The 18,752-nt window shown below is 43.2% G+C and overlaps 1 protein-coding gene across 5 annotated transcripts; it reads left to right on the top strand.

Moving 5' to 3' along the window:
* Positions 1–277: 277 nt before the first annotated feature.
* Positions 278–18,527, top strand: LOC135247229 (protein NLRC3-like). Of its 5 annotated transcripts, none has more exons than XM_064320533.1 (5): positions 278–319; positions 4,506–4,542; positions 9,992–10,331; positions 11,221–13,048; positions 18,235–18,527. In XM_064320533.1, the coding sequence occupies exons 3-5, from the start codon at positions 10,010–10,012 to the stop codon at positions 18,410–18,412; spliced, it is 2,328 nt and encodes a 775-aa protein (XP_064176603.1). In that variant the 5' UTR covers positions 278–319; positions 4,506–4,542; positions 9,992–10,009; the 3' UTR covers positions 18,413–18,527. The 5 variants fall into 5 exon arrangements, with proteins under 5 accessions (XP_064176603.1, XP_064176604.1, XP_064176605.1 ...); XM_064320534.1 differs by lacking the exon at positions 278–319 and adding an exon at positions 1,143–1,156 and having other exon boundaries at positions 18,235–18,526; XM_064320535.1 differs by lacking the exons at positions 278–319; positions 4,506–4,542 and adding an exon at positions 8,829–9,759 and having other exon boundaries at positions 18,235–18,520.
* Positions 18,528–18,752: the final 225 nt, after the last annotated feature.

Raw genomic sequence — 18,752 nt, 5'->3', positions numbered from 1 at the left:
GTAAGAGGATGAGTTTAACTGGAAGCTCTGTCTCCATGTGCTGTGAGTTAGAGCTGCAGTAAGAGGATGAGTTTAACTGGATGCTCTGTCTCCATGTGCTGTGAGTTAGAGCTGCAGTAAGAGGATGAGTTTAACTGGAAGCTCTGTCTCCATGTGCTGTGAGTTAGAGCTGCAGTAAGAGGATGAGTTTAACTGGAAGCTCTGTCTCCATGTTTTACAGGGTCCGGGTAGAGAGGCTGGTCACCTGTTCCAGTGTCTGTCATGAAGGTGACGTTCAATGCTTCTTCCACTTCAGAGGAGAGTTCACAGGTGATCAAAGGTAATGAAACAAGTCATATGACACTACGGTGCATAACTTAAATCTCAGTGGCTACTTTGGGAGTGGGTGTATGATAGCACATTCTCGTCAACATGTGTGTATGTAACTCATTTAAAGTGTCATGATTTGTATCACATTCGATGTGCTGTGAGTTAGAGCTGCAGTAAGGGATGAGTTTAACTGGAAGCTCTGTCTCCATGTGCTGTGAGTTAGAGCTGCAGTAAGGATGAGTTTAACTGGAGCTCTGTCTCCATGTGCTGTGAGTTAGAGCTGCAGTAAGAGGATGAGTTTAACTGGAGCTCTGTCTCATGTGCTGTGAGTTAGAGCTGCAGTAAGAGGATGAGTTTAACTGGAAGCTCTGTCTCCATGTGCTGTGAGTTAGAGCTGCAGTAAGAGGATGAGTTTAACTGGAAGCTCTGTCTCCATGTGCTGTGAGTTAGAGCTGCAGTAAGAGGATGAGTTTAACTGGAAGCTCTGTCTCCATGTGCTGTGAGTTAGAGCTGCAGTAAGAGGATGAGTTTAACTGGAAGCTCTGTCTCCATGTGCTGTGAGTTAGAGCTGCATGTGAGATGAGTTTAACTGGAGCTCTGTCTCCATGTGCTGTGAGTTAGAGCTGCAGTAAGAGGATGAGTTTAACTGGATGCTCTGTCTCCATGTGCTGTGAGTTAGAGCTGCAGTAAGAGGATGAGTTTAACTGGAAGCTCTGTCTCCATGTGTGTGTTAGCTCAGTGGCCGAGAGTTAAGAAGCTGTCCATGTTGACGTGTCCGACGAACTGTCGTCTATAGATGACTTCATGCTCTTCCAGACACTTCAAGGGAGTTCACAGGTGATCAAAGGTATGAACAGTTCATATGACACTGTAAAACTTAATCTCATGGCTCTTTTGGTAGTGGGTGTAGATGCACTTCTGCAACTGTGTTACTCATTTTAAGTGTCATGATGTGTTTTATCACATTCGATGTGCTGTGAGTTAGAGCTGCAGTAAGGATGAGTTAACTGGAAGCTCTGTCCATGTGCTGTGAGTTAGAGCTGCAGTAAAGGATGAGTTACTGGAGCTCTGTCTCATGTCTGTGAGTTAGAGTGCAGTAAGAGATGAGTTTAATGGAACTCTGTCCCATGTGCTGTGTTAGACTGCAGTAAGAGGAGAGTTTTATGGAAGCTCTGTCTCCATGTGCTGTGGTTAGAGCTGCAGTAAGGATGAGTTATGGAGCTTGTCTCATGTCTTAGTTCGAGCGCAGTAAGAATGAGTTTAACTGAACTCTGTCTCCATGTGCTGTGGTTAGGCTGCGTAAGAGGATAGTTAACTGAGCCTGTCTCATGTCTGTGAGTTAGAGCTGCATAAAGATGAGTTTAACTGAAGCTCTGTCTCCATGTCTGTGAGTTAGAGCTGCAGTAAGAGGATGAGTTTAACTGAAGCTCTGTCTCCATGTGCTGTGAGTTAGAGCGCAGAAGGTGAGTTAATGAGCTCTGTCTCCTGTGTGTGAGTTAGAGCTGCAGTAGAGATGAGTTTAACTGAAGCTCTGTCTCCATGTGCTGTGAGTTAGAGCTGCATGAGGATGATTTAACGGAGCTCTGCTCCATGTGCTGTGAGTTAAGCTGCAGTAAGAGTGAGTTTAACTGGAGCTCTGTCTCATGTGTGGAGTTAGAGCTGCAGTAAGAGATAGTTTAACTGGAAGCTCTGTCTCCATGTTTTTCACAGGTCCGGGTAAGAGGCGGTCACTGTCCCAGCTGTCGTCATGAAGAGTGACTTCAAGCTTTCCAACACTTCAGAGGAGAGTTCACAGTGATCAAGGTAATGAAACAAGTTCATATGACACTGGTTAATAAACTAATTCAGTGCTACTTTTGTGTAGTGGGTGTATGATAGCACTTTCGTCAACATGTGTGTATTAACTCATTTAAGTGTCATGATGTGTTTTATATCACATTCGGATGTGCTGTGAGTTAGAGCTCAGAAGGGAGAGTTTAACTGGAAGCTCGTCTCCATGTGCTGTGAGTAGAGCTGCAGTAAAGGATGAGTTAATGGAGCTTGTCCATGTACTGTGATTAGAGCTGCAGTAAGAGATGTTTAACTGGAAGCTCTGTCTCATGTGCTGTGAGTTAGAGCGCAGTAAGAGGATGAGTTACTGAAGCTCGTCTCATGTGCTGTGAGTTAGAGCTGCAGAAGAGATGAGTTAACTGGAGCTCTGTCTCCATGTGCTGTAGTTGAGCTGCATAGAATGAGTTTAACTGGAAGCTCTGTCTCATGTGCTGTGAGTAAGCTGCAGTAGAGGATGAGTTTACTGGAGCTCTGTCTCCATGTACTGTGATTAGAGCTGCAGTAAGGATGAGTTTACTGGAAGCTCTGTCTCCATGTCTGTGATTAAGCTGCAGTAAGAGGATGAGTTTAATGGAAGCCGTCTCCATGTGCTGTGAGTTAGAGCTGCAGAAGAGGATGAGTTAACTGGAGCTCTGTCTCATGTGTGTGAGTTAGAGCTGCAGTAGAGGATGAGTTTAACTGGAGCTCTGTCTCCATGTGCTGTGAGTTAGAGCTGCAGTAAGAATGAGTTTAACTGAGCTCTGTCTCCATGTGCTGTGAGTTAGAGCTGCAGTAAGAAAATGAGTTTTACTTGAAGCTCTGTCTCCATGTGCTGTGAGTTAGAGCTGCAGTAAGAGGATGAGTTTAACTGGAAGCTCTGTCTTCATGTGCTGTGAGTTAGAGCTGCAGTAAGACGATGAGTTTATCTGGAAGCCTTGTCTCCATGTGCTGTGAGTTAGAGCTGCAGTAAGAGGATGAGTTTAACTGTGAGCTCTGTCTCCATGTACTGTGAGTTAGAGCTGCAGTAAGAGGATGAGTTTAACTGGAAGCTCTGTCTGTCACGGCGCGGGTAGGGGGAACCCAAACGCAGAGGGAAAAGAAAACACAAATCCAAAATGGGAGGGGAACAAGGACTTTACTAAAGACAGGCAAACAAGCAGGGAACAGACAAGGCCACAAAGCGAAAAAACACGAACTCAAAAAATCTCTAAATACCAGAAAACAAGAGGAACTCAAACACGGGCAGGGCAGAACACGGTCAGGGCAGAACGCAGGTAGGCAGAACACAAGGGCAAATTAACAAGTCAGGAACAAAACAAGTCAGGAACAAAACAAGTCAGGAACAAAACAAGTCAGGAACAAAACAAGTCAGGAACAAAACAAGTCAGGAACAAAACAAGTCAGGAACAAAACAAGTCAGGAACAAAACAAGTCAAGAACAAAACAAGTCAAGAACAAAACTAGTCAGGAACAAAACTCAAGCAGGCAGGTACATGGAAGTCAGGGAACACACACAAGTAGGCAGGTACATGGAAGTCAGGGAACAAATACAAGCAGGCAGGTACATAGAAGTCAGGGAACAAACACAAGCAGGCAGGTACATCAAAGTCAGGGAACAAACACAACTCGGGAACAAACACAAACAGGTAAAAAAGAAAACGCAGGCAGGTATAAATGGTCTGAACATTAATAGGCAACAAACACAAGAAGGCAGGTACATGAAAGTCGGGAAACAAACACAAGCAGGCAGGAACATGTATGTCAGGTAACAAACACAAGGAACCAGCACCCGAGTCAAGGGAACAGAGAACTTAAATAGACAGGGGGGTGACAAGACACAGGTGAACTCAAAAAACAATCAAACCAGAAGGAGGGGATAACAAGACACAGGTGGGAACAATGATGGGATAACGAGACAACCAATAATACAATTAACAGGGGGGGAACAGGACACAAAACAGAAGTGCCGCCATCTGGCGGCCCAACAGGGAAAACGCAGACAGGAGTACACAGGACCATGACACTGTCTCCATGTGCTGTGAGGTAGAGCTGCAGTAAGAGGATGAGTTTAACTGGAAGCTCTGTCTCCATGTGCTGTGAGTTAGAGCTGCAATTTGAGGATGATTTTAACTGGATGCTCTGCCTCCATGTGCTGTGAGTTAGAGCTGCAGTAAGATGATGAGTTTAACTGGATGCTCTGTCTCCATGTGGTGTGAGTTAGAGCTGCAGTAAGAGGATGAGTTTAACTGGAAGCTCTGTCTCCATGTTTTTTTCACAGGGTCCGGGTAGAGAAGGCTGGGTCAACTGGAACCTCTCTCTCCATGTGCTGTCAGTTTCAGCTGCAGTAACAGAGTTTAACTAAGTTGTGTCTCATTATTTATTCACAGGGTTCACTGCTCAGACAAACTGTGTTCCTCAAAACAGGTATGATATGTTAATTTTCTTTTTTAATATTTGAAGTTAATATGACTTTCAGACAGTCACAGTGAATATCTAATCAGGTTTATTATAGTTTCTAAAAAGTGCTCTGGCCCTCTACAAATAAGTTAAAAAAAGTAAGTCCTAATATCAGTCCTAAATTAAGTCATAGGAAGCAGTGCAACGTATGATATGGCTTACAATAACTACAAGAAAGAAAAAAGAAAAATACAAAGTAAACCGTGGGACGGTAAGGTGCTGCAGTGTACATTGAGGTAAAGGTGCTATGTGCTTTAGATGAAAATACTATTTTAGGACAGTTGTCCTGGCTGTGCCGTTAAAAGCACTGATGTCCTGAGGGAGGAAGCTCCTCCTAAGTCTCTCCGTGTTGGTCCTGTGGCTGCATGGGCGTTTGCCTGACCACAGCAGTTCAAACAGTCTGTTGTTGGGATGCAAAGAGTCCTTCCTATTCCTCTTTGCTCTGCTTAAGCACCTCCTGGGGTACAGGTCCTGCAGAGTGGGGAGTGTGGTGCCCATGGTACGCTCAGCCGACCGCACCACCCTCTGCAGGGCTCTCTGGTCCAGAGAGGAGCAGTTCCCGTACCAGACGGTGATGTTCCCCAGCAGGATTCTCTCAATGGTTACAGAGTAGAAGGTTTTCACGATCTTCTTGGAGACTCTGAACTTCCTCAGCTGTCTGAGGTGATACAGGCGCTGCCTTGCCTTTCTCACCACAGTGTCGGTGTGCAGTGTCCATGTCAGGTCCTCTGTGATGTGGACACCAAGGTACTTGAAATTGCTCACCCTCTCTACCGGTGACCCATTGGTCTTTAGAGGGGTGTCGGTCCTCAGCCGTTTCTTCTTACAGAAGTCCACCACCATCTCCTTGGTTTTGCTGACATTCAGGAAGAGACGGTTGTCCTGGCCCCACAGTGACAGGTCTGCCACCTCCTGGAGATAGGCCTTCTCGTCGTCGTTGGTGATCGGGCCTACCACCACTGTGTCGTCAGCAAACTTGACGATAGTGTTGGACTCAAACCTGGCCACACAGTCATGTGTGTACAGGGAGTACAGCAGAGGGCTCAGCACACACCCCTGGGGGGCTCCAGTGCTGAGGGTGAGGGGGTTTGAGATGTGCTTACCCACTCTAACCACCTGTGGTCTGGCGGTCAGAAAATCCAGTATCCAGGCACAAACAGAGGTGTTCAGTCCCAGGTCAGTCAATTTAGCAGCCAGTCTGGAGGGGACTATGGTATTGAAATCTGAGCTGAAATCAATGAACGGCAATCTTACATAGCCCCCCTCTGTTGTCGAGCTGAGAGAGAGTGGCATGCAGAACCTGACAGACCGCATCATCCGTGGATCTGTTGGGGCGGTAAGCAAACTGCAGAGGGTCCAAGGTGCTGGGAAGAGAGGAGCAGATGTACCGTAATTTCCGGACTATATAGCGCACCTGAATATAAGCCGCACCAGCTAAATTTAGGGAAAAAATCAAATGTGTACATATACAAGCCGCACTAGACTATAAGCCGCAGGTGTTTTAATGTTTAATTACCATATGTAAGGGTTCGTGCACAGAGGGGATTGTCAGGAAAGAGATGGCTGTTTGGGGAAGCTTCCATTTTATTAACATTTCCTACAAACAAGTTGCATATTTGCATAACTTATTCAAGTGTTACCATTTAGTGAAATAGTACGGAACATGTACCGTGCTGTGTAAACTGTACTGTATCACATAGCGTTTCAGACACACAAACTTTCACAGCATTCGAAACGTATTTACTGTGCAAAAATAATAAACGGTGCGCTCCCAGCGCACGTACCATAAACAAAGCTTACAGCGCTTGACGAGGCAATATCAATGGCTAAATTAAATGTGTTTTTTAAAAGTGCTAAATTAAAAATGCCTGCAACACGGCAGTAGGCCTAAAGGTGCAGTAACACGGCTGCTTAAAATATAACCAGCCTACCAGAAAAGTCCAGTCCATTAATCCATTATTCCATTAATCCAGTAACACGGCTGTAACAAGAAAAGTCAGTCATTCATCCTCATCTTCGTCTTCTTCCTGCGTACTAAAACCACCAAAGTCCTCTTCTTCAGTGTCGGAAACGAACAGCCTCAGGGTGGCTTCGTCAGCCACTCTCCCAGTCTCTCCTTTGTCGCTCTCAAAACCAAAGAACTCCTTTTCGTCAGTGTCGGAATCGAATATCCTCTTAAGGGCCTCAGCCGTGGCAACGTCCTCCTCTTCATCACGCAGCAGTCCAGCCTTTCGAAACCCGTTGGTGATCGTGGATATTTTGACACTTCTCCACGCTGTCAGGATCCACTGGCAGACTTGAGCAAAAGTTGCTTTTCGCATGCGACCAGTTTTGGTGAATGATTTCTCGCCGCTAGTCATCCACGCCTCCCACTGAACGCGTAGTGCCACTTTGAACGCACGATTCACACTGATGTCGAGTGGCTGCAGATGCTTCGTTGTGCCCCCAGGAATCACAGCTGGAATTGAGTTTGTGCCCTTGATGGCTGCTTTCACAGAATCTGTTATATGGGCCCTCATGCTGTCCAAAACGAGCAATGCTTTTTTTTGGCGAAAGAATCCTCCAGGTCGCTTCCCGTAGCATTCATTCAGCCACTCCTTCATTACGCTTTCCATCATCCACCCTTTCTTGTTGACTTTAACGGAGACGTCGTTCGGGATCTTTTCTTTTGGCATAGTCATCCGCTTAAAAATCACCATTGGCGGAGACTTTTTCCGGATGCTGTGCAGCCCAGAACACAAGTGAAATTCGTTCTCTCATGGCCAGTGGTTCTCAACGTGATGGTCGATTCACCTGTCTTGTTAACAGTCCTAGTGAGAGGCAGGTCAAACGTCAAAGGCACTTCATCCATATTTATGATCTCGTCCGGTCCGATGGAATATTCGTCTATCTTTCTTTGTGTGAATTCGCGGAGGTTTGTTATTTTTTCCTCGTAGTCGGGAGGGAGTTGCTGACACACAGTCGTCTGCGCCCTGATGGACAGTCCTTTTCGTTTCATAAATCTGAAACACCAGGATGGTCCACCTCTAAAATCTTCAATCTTCATTTCGGTGGCGACTGTTTTGGTTTTCAGTCGGATCTGCACGGTGGAAACACCTCGGCTTTCTTCAAGAAAGTCTTCAAGTTCGGGCCATCTGCTTTTGTTACCTCTGAAAGCTTTTTTCGTTTTTTTGCATTGAGCCAGTTCTTCACGCTGGTGTCTCCAACGTCTCACCATTGATTCATTGATGCCAAGGGTACGTGCAGCAGCTCTATTTCCTTCTTTGACAGCCAGATCGACTGCCTTTAACTTAAAAGCTGCATCATATGCAATTCTTTGTTTCTTTTCCATAATGAGGGTTTGTGCATGAAAACTTCCTTTGCGCAAACTGTCTTGCTCTCGTAATGTCTGTCTTGCTCTCGTTCTGTCTCTCGTACTGCATTTGGTTCCACTTTTGCTTTCGTTGTTCGCGCGAACTGCCTGTCTCACTCTTTTCCGGTCTCCAGCATTTCCTGCCATAGATTAGCCGCACCGTTGTACAAGCCGCAGGGTTCAAAGCATGGGAAAAAAGTAGCGGCTTATAGTCCGGAAATTACGGTAGTCCTTGACTAGCCTCTCAAAGCACTTCATCACCACCGAGGTGGTAGTCATTCAGGCAGGCTGGGGAAGCGTTCTTGGGTACAGGGACAAAGGTGGACTTCTTGAAGCATATGGGGACAATGGACTGGGCCAGGGAGAGGTTGATTATGGTGGTGAACACAGGAGCCAGGAGATCAGCACAGGTCTTGAGGACTTGTCCGGAGATTCCGTCTGGCCCTGCTGCTTTCATGGTGTCCACCCGTTTCAAGGCTCCCCTCACATAGTGCTCTGACAGGATAAGTGAGCTTGCAGCTCCCGGGGGGGGGACTTGTGTTATACACGCTAACTGTGCTAGCCGCCGGGCTAATGTTAGCATTGTTAGCCTCGAAACGTACATAAAAAGAGTTCAGCTCCACTCTGTCCTTGTAGCGATGCTTCGCATCCTTGATTGCTCGCCTCAGCCTGTAGGACACCGCCTTGTACTCCGTCATGTCCCCAGACACCAGTCCCGCGTTATAGGCAGTGGTGCGTGCGTTCAGAGCAGCGCGGATGGATCTGTCACCCCACAGTTTCTGGTTAGGAAAACACTTAGCTTTCACCATAGGGATAACTTTGTCCACCACCATTGTAATGAAGCCGGTCACCACTTTCATAAACACGTTGACGTCATCAGTGGTGGACGGGAACCTGTCCCAGTCGACGTCGTCCAGCGCGTCCTGTAGAGTGGCCTCTGATTGGGCGGTCCAGCGCTTGACCTCTCGCGACACCACCTCTTCCCGTACCATCCGTTGTTTGTATTCTGTTATCAGGAAGATGGCGGCATGGTCTGATTTGCCAAATGATGGTAGAGAGGTAGCCTTGTAGCCCTCCTTGAACGGTGAATAGCAGTGATCAAGTATCTTGTCCTTTCGGGTAGGACATTTGACGTGTTGGTAAAAGTTTGGCATAACTTTTTTAAGGTTTGCCTTGTTGAAGTCCCCTGCCACGATGAGGGCAGCGTCTGGGTGCTTGGTCTGTAGTCCGCTTAGCACATCATGTAACACCGACAAAGCCTCGTCGTGTCCGCTTGTGGTGGAATGTAAACGGCCCTAGTGATCACTGCGGAAACTCCCGGGGCAGGTAGAATGGACACTCAGCACTCAGTTTGTATAGTTAGCATTAAAAAATGTATTGCACTGAGAAACTTAATTCAACTCAACAACTAAATTATTCCAAGGACATTCGTGATTCATCACAAGTAGTGTCCCTAAAAAACATAAATCAGGAGCAAAAGCTGCATTTCGAATATAGGCTTTAGACCTGCTGCATGTTGTGTTCTAAAGTATCTTTTCCTGTTCTGGCCTTCCTACAAGAGAAAACATGAGACATTGCAGGCATTTAGCAGTCACTCTTATTCAGAGCGACTTACACAACTTTTTACACAGCATTTACATTGCTTCCTTTTATACAGCTGGATATGAACTGAAGCAATGCAGGTTAAGTACCTTGCTCAAGGGTACAACAGCAGTGTCCTACCTGGGATTCAAACCTCTGACGAGACCAGCTCCTTACCCATTATACTACACTGCCACCCATAATAAAGCAAGGCTGTGTTTCCATGGCTCTGATACAGCAACCCACTTCACGTGTTTATTTCACACTGATACAGCACACCTCTTCATGTGTTTATTTCACACTGATACAGCACACCTCTTCATGTGTTTATTTCACACTGATACAGCATACCCTCTTCATGTATTTATTTCACTCTGATACAGCACACCTCTTCATGTGTTTATTTCACTCTGATACAGCACACCTCCTCATGTGTTTATTTTACACTCTGATACAGCACACCTCTAAATGTGTTTATTTCAGTCTCTCCTGCGCACTCTGATGAAGCTGAAGAAGACTGAAAAGTTGAAACTGTTTCAGAGCCATCTGAGTCAACATTGCCCAGAATGCTTACATAGTCTTCCTGAAGATCCTTCTGTACTGGATACGTTTATGAAGATGAAGGAATTGTTCAAGAGGCATCAAATTGCTGATTACCCAGAATGCACTGAGAGAGGGCAGGAAGATCATGAGGCCCTGTACATAGTTGAGAAGATGCTGGAGACCTGTGGCATTGAGGGGTCTCTGAAGATCACACTCCATATCCTGAGGAACATGAAGAAGAAGGATGTCACTGACCCACTGGAGAGAGATGAGCAGCACAGTAAGAATTTTCTCTCATTGCTGCTGTGGCCATTAGAATGTTGAAATGAGTTTAGCCAACAAATATAACAGAGTACAAAATAACAGTACTGATTTATAAAACACTTTGATAATAGTGTTTTACATCAACAGTCTTGCATATAAAAACCATCACACACAACATGTACAGGAAGGCATTTCAATTCAAATATAGCATCCAGCAGTAATAATGGGGGCAATCAAATGCACATGAGATTAAATGTTTCCGAAAGACTTTAAAACCAGGAGCCTTGGGATCAAAAGCCAGTTACTAAACCACTGTCCCATCAGACTGACTGCCCTGAGGTTTTATCCTGGATTAAAGAGCACCGATCATAATAATTATAAGATAATTAATTTACTGCATGACCCATGAAGGCCATATTTACCATAGACACATCATACTATGAACAATTAAGAAATTGAATGTTTAAATGGAAATGAATCCTTTTTATGCTTTCATTGTTGTGTGTACAACAGTTTGTGAGAAGTGTGAAACACTACTAGAGGTAGGGGCAACACTTTACTTGAAGGTGCAGTTATAGCATATAGGGCATATCTTCATGATACATAACAAATAAACCTTGCCTGTTAATTTCACAATGTGTCCTCATGATACAGAATTATTTCATATTAACAGAAGAGATATAACAGGGCTGGCCTTGTTTCGCATGTGTAATCAAAAATATTGTTAACTGTTCCATGTTTCCTACATTGGCATTAATCAGTAATAACCTCTTGTTACCAAATTAGTTACAATTTAACTACATAGGTATAGCTACAACTTAATGTGCAACACTTTCAGAGCTGTGTAAAACATTGTGTCTATTTTTGTTATTTTAAACATTGGTTCTCATATTTCCTCTCCTTAGATGAATTCAAAGAAAGAGCCAAGCAGGCACTGAAAATTCATCTGAAGAAGAGGTTTGAATGCATATTTGAAGGTTTAGCAAAGCAGGGCCACCAAACCCTCCTCAATGAGATCTATACAGAGCTGTACATCACAGAGGGGGGAAGTAGGGGGGTCAATGATGAACATGAGATCAGACAGATTGAGATAGCATGGAAGAGACAAACCACACATGAGACTGCAATCATCTGCAATGACATCTTTAAGCCTTCAGCTGGACAAGAGAAACCAATCAGAACTGTGCTTACAAAGGGCATCGCTGGCATTGGGAAAACAGTCACTGTGCAGAAGTTCATTCTGGACTGGGCAGATGGGAAAGCCAATCAGGACATTGATTTCATCTTCACTCTTCCTTTCCGAGATCTGAATCTGAAAAAGGAGAGAGAATTTAGTCTCATGGAACTTCTGCAGCAATACTTTCCACCACTGAAAGAGATCAAAAGTTTTGAAGATGATGAAGTCAAAGTTGTGTTCATCTTTGATGGTCTGGATGAGTGTCGACTTCCTCTAGATTTCCAAAGCAATGAGATTTGCTGTGATATAACAGAGTCATCATCATTGGATGTGCTGCTGACCAACCTCATTAAGGGGAATCTGCTTCCCTCTGGCCTCCTCTGGATCACTTCCCGACCAGCAGCAGCCAATCAGATCCCTCCTGAGTGCGTCCACCAGGTGACAGAGGTACGAGGATTCAATTACCCACAGAAGGAGGAGTACTTCAGGAAGAGAATCAGAGATCGGAACAAGGCCAGCAAAATTATCTCACACATAAAGTCATCCAGGAGTCTCTACATCATGTGTCACATACCAGTCTTCTGCTGGATTTCAGCTACTGTTCTGGAGACAATGTTGGATAAAGCGAGTGGAGACCTGCCCAAAACTCTGACTGAAATGTACACACACTTCCTGCTCATTCAGACTAATGTGAAGAATGAGAAGTATCATGGCACCAATGAGACAACCCCAAAGAAAATGTCAGCATCAAATACAGAAATCATCCTGAAACTGGGGCAGCTGGCTTTACTACAGCTGGAAAGGGGCAATCTGATATTCTATGAAGAGGACCTGAGAGAGATGGGCATTGATGTCAGTGAAGCTTCAGTGTACTCTGGGGTGTGCACAGAGATCTTTAAAGAGGAGTGTGGGTTGGGTGAGGAGAAGGTCTACTGCTTTGTGCATCTGAGCATTCAGGAGTATCTGGCTGCCTTGTTTGTGTTTCATTCATGTGTGAATGAGAACAGAAATGTACTCAGAGCAGAAGAATCAAAACCTCGCAGTGACAGAGTGCAGCTGTCTGAGTTGCACAGGACTGCAGTGGATCAGGCCTTAGAGAGTAAGAATGGACACCTGGACCTTTTCCTCAGATTCCTTCTAGGCCTCTCTCTGGACTCCATTCAGACTCTATTAAGAGGAATACTGACACAGACAAGAAGTAGATCACCTGTACCAGATCCACAGACACAGACAGGAAGCAGATCAGAGAGCATTGAGAAAACAGTATTGTACATAAAGGAGAGGATCAAAAAAGAATCTTCAGCAGAGAGGACCATAAATCTGTTCCACTGTCTCAATGAACTGAATGACAACTCTCTAGTGGAGGAAATCAAGAAGTTCCAGAGATCAGGAAAACTCTCTAATGAAAAGCTGGAACCACACCAATGTTCAGCCCTGGCCTTTATGTTACTGATGTCAGAGGAGATCCTAGATGAGTTTGACTTGAAGACCTACAACACATCAGCAGCAGGTTATCAGAGACTGCTACCAGTACTCGGGAACTGCAGGAAGGCCATGTGAGTATTATGTAATTATTAAAGTAGATAATGACAGCATGTTTTTATAAACACTTCATAGTTAAAGTGAAAATAGAATACAATAAAATTGTCAGGCAAGTGAGAACTATGATTTTTGAGTCAAGCTAAATGTATTTTATTAGATTCAATTTACATATTATCATTAAAGATACCAGTTATTAAATACATCATGAATTCCTTGTTAGGCAAACCAATGTGATGGATCAATAATGGTCCAAACATACAACTCGCAGATTTAAATGAAGAGAGGGTATAGTATGTTACAGTATTAAGATGAACATATTCCCCATCAAATAAAAAAATACAAGCTACACTTCCTTTACACAAAATTAGACAGACATGGAAAATAAATAATATAATTGTGAAAAAAATGAATGAAAGGTACCGCAGAACCACAGCTTGTCTGTCCCACTGTGACCCAGGATGGTAAAATAAGCAGCTAAAGAATCAAGACCAGAGATCCAAGACTGTGATCATAAAAGACCAAGGCACAGCTGAGAAGCAAGGCAAATGGCACAAGATCAAAGGCTCACTTTTGCTTTACAGGCCAACACTTTATGGTCTTTATTGAACTAACATGTGTCCTTAACTTTGATTTGGACAAGTAAACACAAGTGTTACACTTATTCTTATCTAACTCAGTTTGGTGAAGTAGTTTGAACTGTGTTTGTGTAGAAAAAAAGAATCCCTCCTTTGAAATGTCAGTCAGTTAAGAACAAATGTTGATTGAATCAAATCCATGTTTTTAAAAAGGGGGAAGAATCCCCTTTTATCCCTAGTCCATGCGTAAGCCTCGTTTCCACCAAAATTACCCGGAACTTTCAGTCCCAGGAACTACTTTACCAGGAAATAAAAGGTTCCTTCAGCCAATGGTTGTCTGCGTTTCCACCGGGGTCTAAAGTACCGCGGAGATTAGGCAAATTAGCCCACTGACGTATGAAAAAGCGACGTTGTCGTCGGTCCATCTGTCATATGATTTCTTCTGTAACCCCATAGTACCACCGAAGTAGCCTACATTATTTTCTAATAACCGGGACAGCCCGGAGGGGTTTATTCCACTTATATACAACGGGTTACCAACAATGACTATATATGGTTACTTTTGTATTTATTGATTTTCATATATCCTCTCAAACACATTCATTATGTTTTATGCGAACATTCGCTTTCATGTCTTGACATCCGGAGCGACAGAATGCATTCCCATTTATATGTATAACTGGCAACAACAGCAGAAAACATGCACACGTTGTAAACAATTTGCTGTTTGATTACTTTCTCGTCGTCAATTCCATATAGGCTAATCGCAAAATGACAAGAATAGAACGAAAACTCGGACTTGCCTGAAAATGTAAATTAGTAGTGGTACAGCCACCGTTTGCTTTCCTTCGAAGTTACTGCTAGCCGAGCAGCGAAGTGTGCCCTCCAGATGCGAACCATGCACCATAAATTAGTCCATAGTCTTCCTGGTCTTTTCGTGGAATTGAAAAATGGCAGTAAAATTGAGTAAAATTACGGCAGTCTGAAAAAGCTAAAGGGAAGATTACTAGAATTAACCTGTTATTTTACCCGGACAAAAAGTGCGTAAGGTGATTTCCAATTTGCTTGTACTGTATCACCATAATTACGCAGAACTACCGCATACCTCACATCTGTATCAAACGTTTTGAGTCAATTACAACGGGCTAACAAAGAAAATCCGGAAGAAAATATTCAGCAACCGAATTAATCCGTTTGGATGTTTTAGTACATAATATGCTGTCCCAGCACGAATGCTTAGCATTTTATAAAACGAATACTAAAGCAAGAAAAGAGCAGAAGAGCACACGTTATAATTCCAAGACGTTGGCAGGCTATAACCAAAAGTAGGCAACTGCGCCGCATAACATACAAGTTTGATTTGAAGTTATTATGAAAATAAATTGGTTTGCCGCTGCATATTTTCAAACATGGCGGGTAATGGCGGAAAATAAATACAACACAAATGCTGCGAGTACTCGACCAATCAGAAATGTTCAGCGCTGCAAGCTCCACCCAAAAGGTTCCTGTACTTTCGGAAAGTACTACCCCCCGAGCAGGAGCCTTTTGGGGGGTAAAATAAAGCCCCAGGAACGAATTTTAGACCCTAGTTCCTGCGGTGGAAACGCGCTGAGTTCCTCAAAAGGTTCCTAGTTCCGGGGTATAGTTCCTGCGGTGGAAACGCGGCTATAGATAATTTGTGAGTGGGAGATGACCAGAGAGAGCCTGCTCAGTCTGTACCCCTCTTACATTGTTCAAGAAGATGGGAGATTTTTTCAACATTATAATTAATATAATGCTGGGTTTGATTTGGGAGAGGCAAGTGTGGCTATGAATTAAATGTTTGTGTTACTGACTGTATTGTGAGATTAGGTCAGGCTGTAAATGTTACAAGGCCAGTAGTACCACCCTGGTCTCTGCTTTATTCTGGTGTAGGCTGACCCAGAATCCAATAGTTCCTGTAGACAGAGTGAAAACAGGAAGGTAGAGGAATTGTAGGATATAATGGGTGTCAGGGTGAGGTCTTCTCAGGGGACTGTTAAAGTGCCTGTTTTTGAGGTAATTCTGTGGCTTATCTCAGGCTAAAGTCTGACCTGTACAAGGTTCAGAAGTTTCCTAAACCCTGGAAAAAGTTGTTTCCTTGGACAGCACCATCAAATGTATCATTATTCCAAAATGAACTCGAATGCATCATTAACAGTTCCTACATAGCTTTGGTTTCACTACCTGGTTATATGTAACACCAGCAGAACAGACAGACTGCACTATATGGTTATATATAACCTCAGCAAAACAGACGGACTGCACTACAGTACCTGGTTACATGTGAACAGATCACTTTTTTGCATTCCTGTTTCTAAAGTGAATCTGGCTTTTGCCGTGTATTGGCTTGCAATGCTGTGGGAAGTTTCTCAGCAAACGTAAAGAAGCAGAGCCAAACTCACTATCCACCCTGAAAGTTGTGTGCTATTTCTTGCATCTTTACTTTTGGTTGTATCTGTGCCAAATGCCAGAAGAAAGGGGGCCATTTGTGTAAGAATTTCATCTGTAGAACTGTCAGAGTTCTGTCCAACAGGACGTCTAATTCTCAGGCCCAAAGTGCTGAAGTTGGAGAGTGTAGCAAAGTCACTTTCCTCAGAGCATCAGTAACTTTAAATCCTCAATATAACTCTTCATCACTCAATGTGATTACTGTTACATTGCACATATCAGATTTTACAGTATATTGCGCTATTTAATCATACAATAATATATGTGACAGGTGCTGGTGTTCTGGTCCTCAAGTAGGGCAAGGTCATTTTTCAGTTTTTACAGATTATGAAAGTGCAGATTATAAGCTTTCAAATGATGTGTCATACATTGAAATCTGAAAATAGTTGAAGAAGATATGCTTATTTGAAGGTTGGTACTCCTAAAATCAAGTAGCATAGAAAATCCCCTTGAAAGATCTTGAACTTTTCACACTTCTCACAGAGAGATAATGGGTGGGAACAATAGCTAGTTAACTCCACCCCAACCACTCCCCCACTAGAGTACCTGTCAATCCTTGCCCATTTAGGGGTTACCCTATTTAATGCTTTATAACTCCAGATGTAAACACCACAGAGAAAAATGTCTTAAATGAAGCAATACATTTGTACCATTTAAAATACTAGCTTAGATTACTTTATATTCATAATTTTGTAAGAAATAAAGTGCCACAAATGCAATGGTCAAGGCAAAAAATTTTAAATGAATTTTCTCCTTTTTTAGTTCGCAATGAAATACTGGGAGATTGCGGGTTAAAGTATACATGTCCTAGATCAAAAACTTCTTGACCACAAGTTCATAAAATCTAAGGGTGGATATGTAGAACTACTAAAGATCTATGAAGCAAAAACTAAGCAGTGTACCCAGCATCTCCAAACCTACCCAAAATGTCTAAATTATTAACACTGGTCTAAAATAGCTAAGGGTCCAGAAACAAATCCAAAATCTCTCCAAAAAGGAATATAATGCTTTTTGTCCATTGTAAAGCATATGAGCCCCTTATGAAGGTTTACGATGAAACATAGATATCATTGAAACACAATGCAAAAATATAGTCACACAATGCTGCACAGTACCTAAATGTGTAATAATGAACTCTTGTATGTATTTCTATACTCTGTACACTCCTGTGTTTTCTTGTATGGGAATGGGATGATATGAAAACAATTTTCAGCCGTCCACCACGTTTTGGCAATGTTTCAACACTCTCCTCATCCTTGTTGTATGCGTCACAAAAACTATTACACTACTAACTAATGCTTACATTACAGTGTGAAACATCCACATTACATAATACCACTAACCTATTTAAAGACACTCAATTTCTAAAATAACTTATATAACCGAATAGTTTGAGCAGTAATACTTACATAGCAATGATGAAATCTTATCTATGTTCAGTAGATGAGACAGAGACAGTAAATCAATGACAGTTCTATCCGCTTCTGTTTTGCTCCAGAAAACGATGTCAGATAGGTTTATCAGCAAACATATGGCTTAGCTATGCCCAGAAGTCCTCAATAATAATGGTATTTTCCAAGGAATTACGAAAAATCGTTGACAACGTTTCGTTAGGTGCAACGTCTTTTAATGCTACCGTATATACAGCGAATGCCATGGTAAGAAAATGTTCGGTTACGCTAACCTATAAAACGCTATTCCAAAAGCATAATTAGACATGTCATACATCGTTAGAAAGCTTATACTCTCACCTATTGATTGAGCGTCTGCCATTGTAGCAACCTCACACAGTAAACAAACATAGGCTATTACCACACGGCTTTATTTATGGGCGGTGGCTTGACCGAAACTAAGTGACAATAGCCAACGAAATCAAACATGCTAATTAAACTGCACCCCCATCATGCCTCCAAAATCCAGCTGTAAGAATCACTAAAACAAGCCGACTTTGCTGACAAATTATGAGTATTTAGTGACCCTAAAATGTTGTTTATTCTATTGAGTGACTTCTTCAACACTTTAACTTTCGTAATATGAAAAAAACGGAAAACGGGGAAAAAATTTTAAAAAACCTTTTTTGCCTCTTTTTGATTTCAAGATTTGCGACTTGCGGACATTTCCTCCAGCACCCGTCACATATAAACTCTTCTTTGCAGACTGAACAGGTGTGACCTCACACGGATGTCCTGTGAAATTGTGGCCTCTGCTCTTCAGTCATCAAACTCACCCCTGAGAGATCTGGACCTCAGCTACAATAACCTGGGAGATTCAGGAGTGAAGCTGCTCTGTGCTGGACTGATGAGTCCAGACTGTAAACTGCAGAGACTGGGGTGAGTAGTGCTGTGTACTTCAACAGCAGTTGGCTTTATTTATCTTGCTAGGCAGAGGGTAGAGGTTGCACAGGGTCATTATATTGCAGGAACACAAGGAGACTCCTCACTGCTAAATAGAGCACAGGGTCATTATATAGCAGGAACACAAGGAGACTCCTCACTGCGATATAGAGTACAGGGTTGTTATATAGCAGGAACACAAGGAGACTCCTCATTGCTATACAGAGCACAGGCTCATTATATAGCAGGAACACAAGGAGACTCCTCACTGCTATATAGAGCACAGGCTCATTATATAGCAGGAACACAAGGAGACTCCTCACTGCTATATAGAGCACAGG

This window comes from Anguilla rostrata, unplaced genomic scaffold (genome assembly GCF_018555375.3).
Source record: "Anguilla rostrata isolate EN2019 unplaced genomic scaffold, ASM1855537v3 scaf1162, whole genome shotgun sequence".
NCBI classification, from domain to species: domain Eukaryota; kingdom Metazoa; phylum Chordata; class Actinopteri; order Anguilliformes; family Anguillidae; genus Anguilla; species Anguilla rostrata.
Note: the sequence above shows the minus strand (reverse complement) of the source record. Positions and strands in the feature narration are given on the sequence as shown.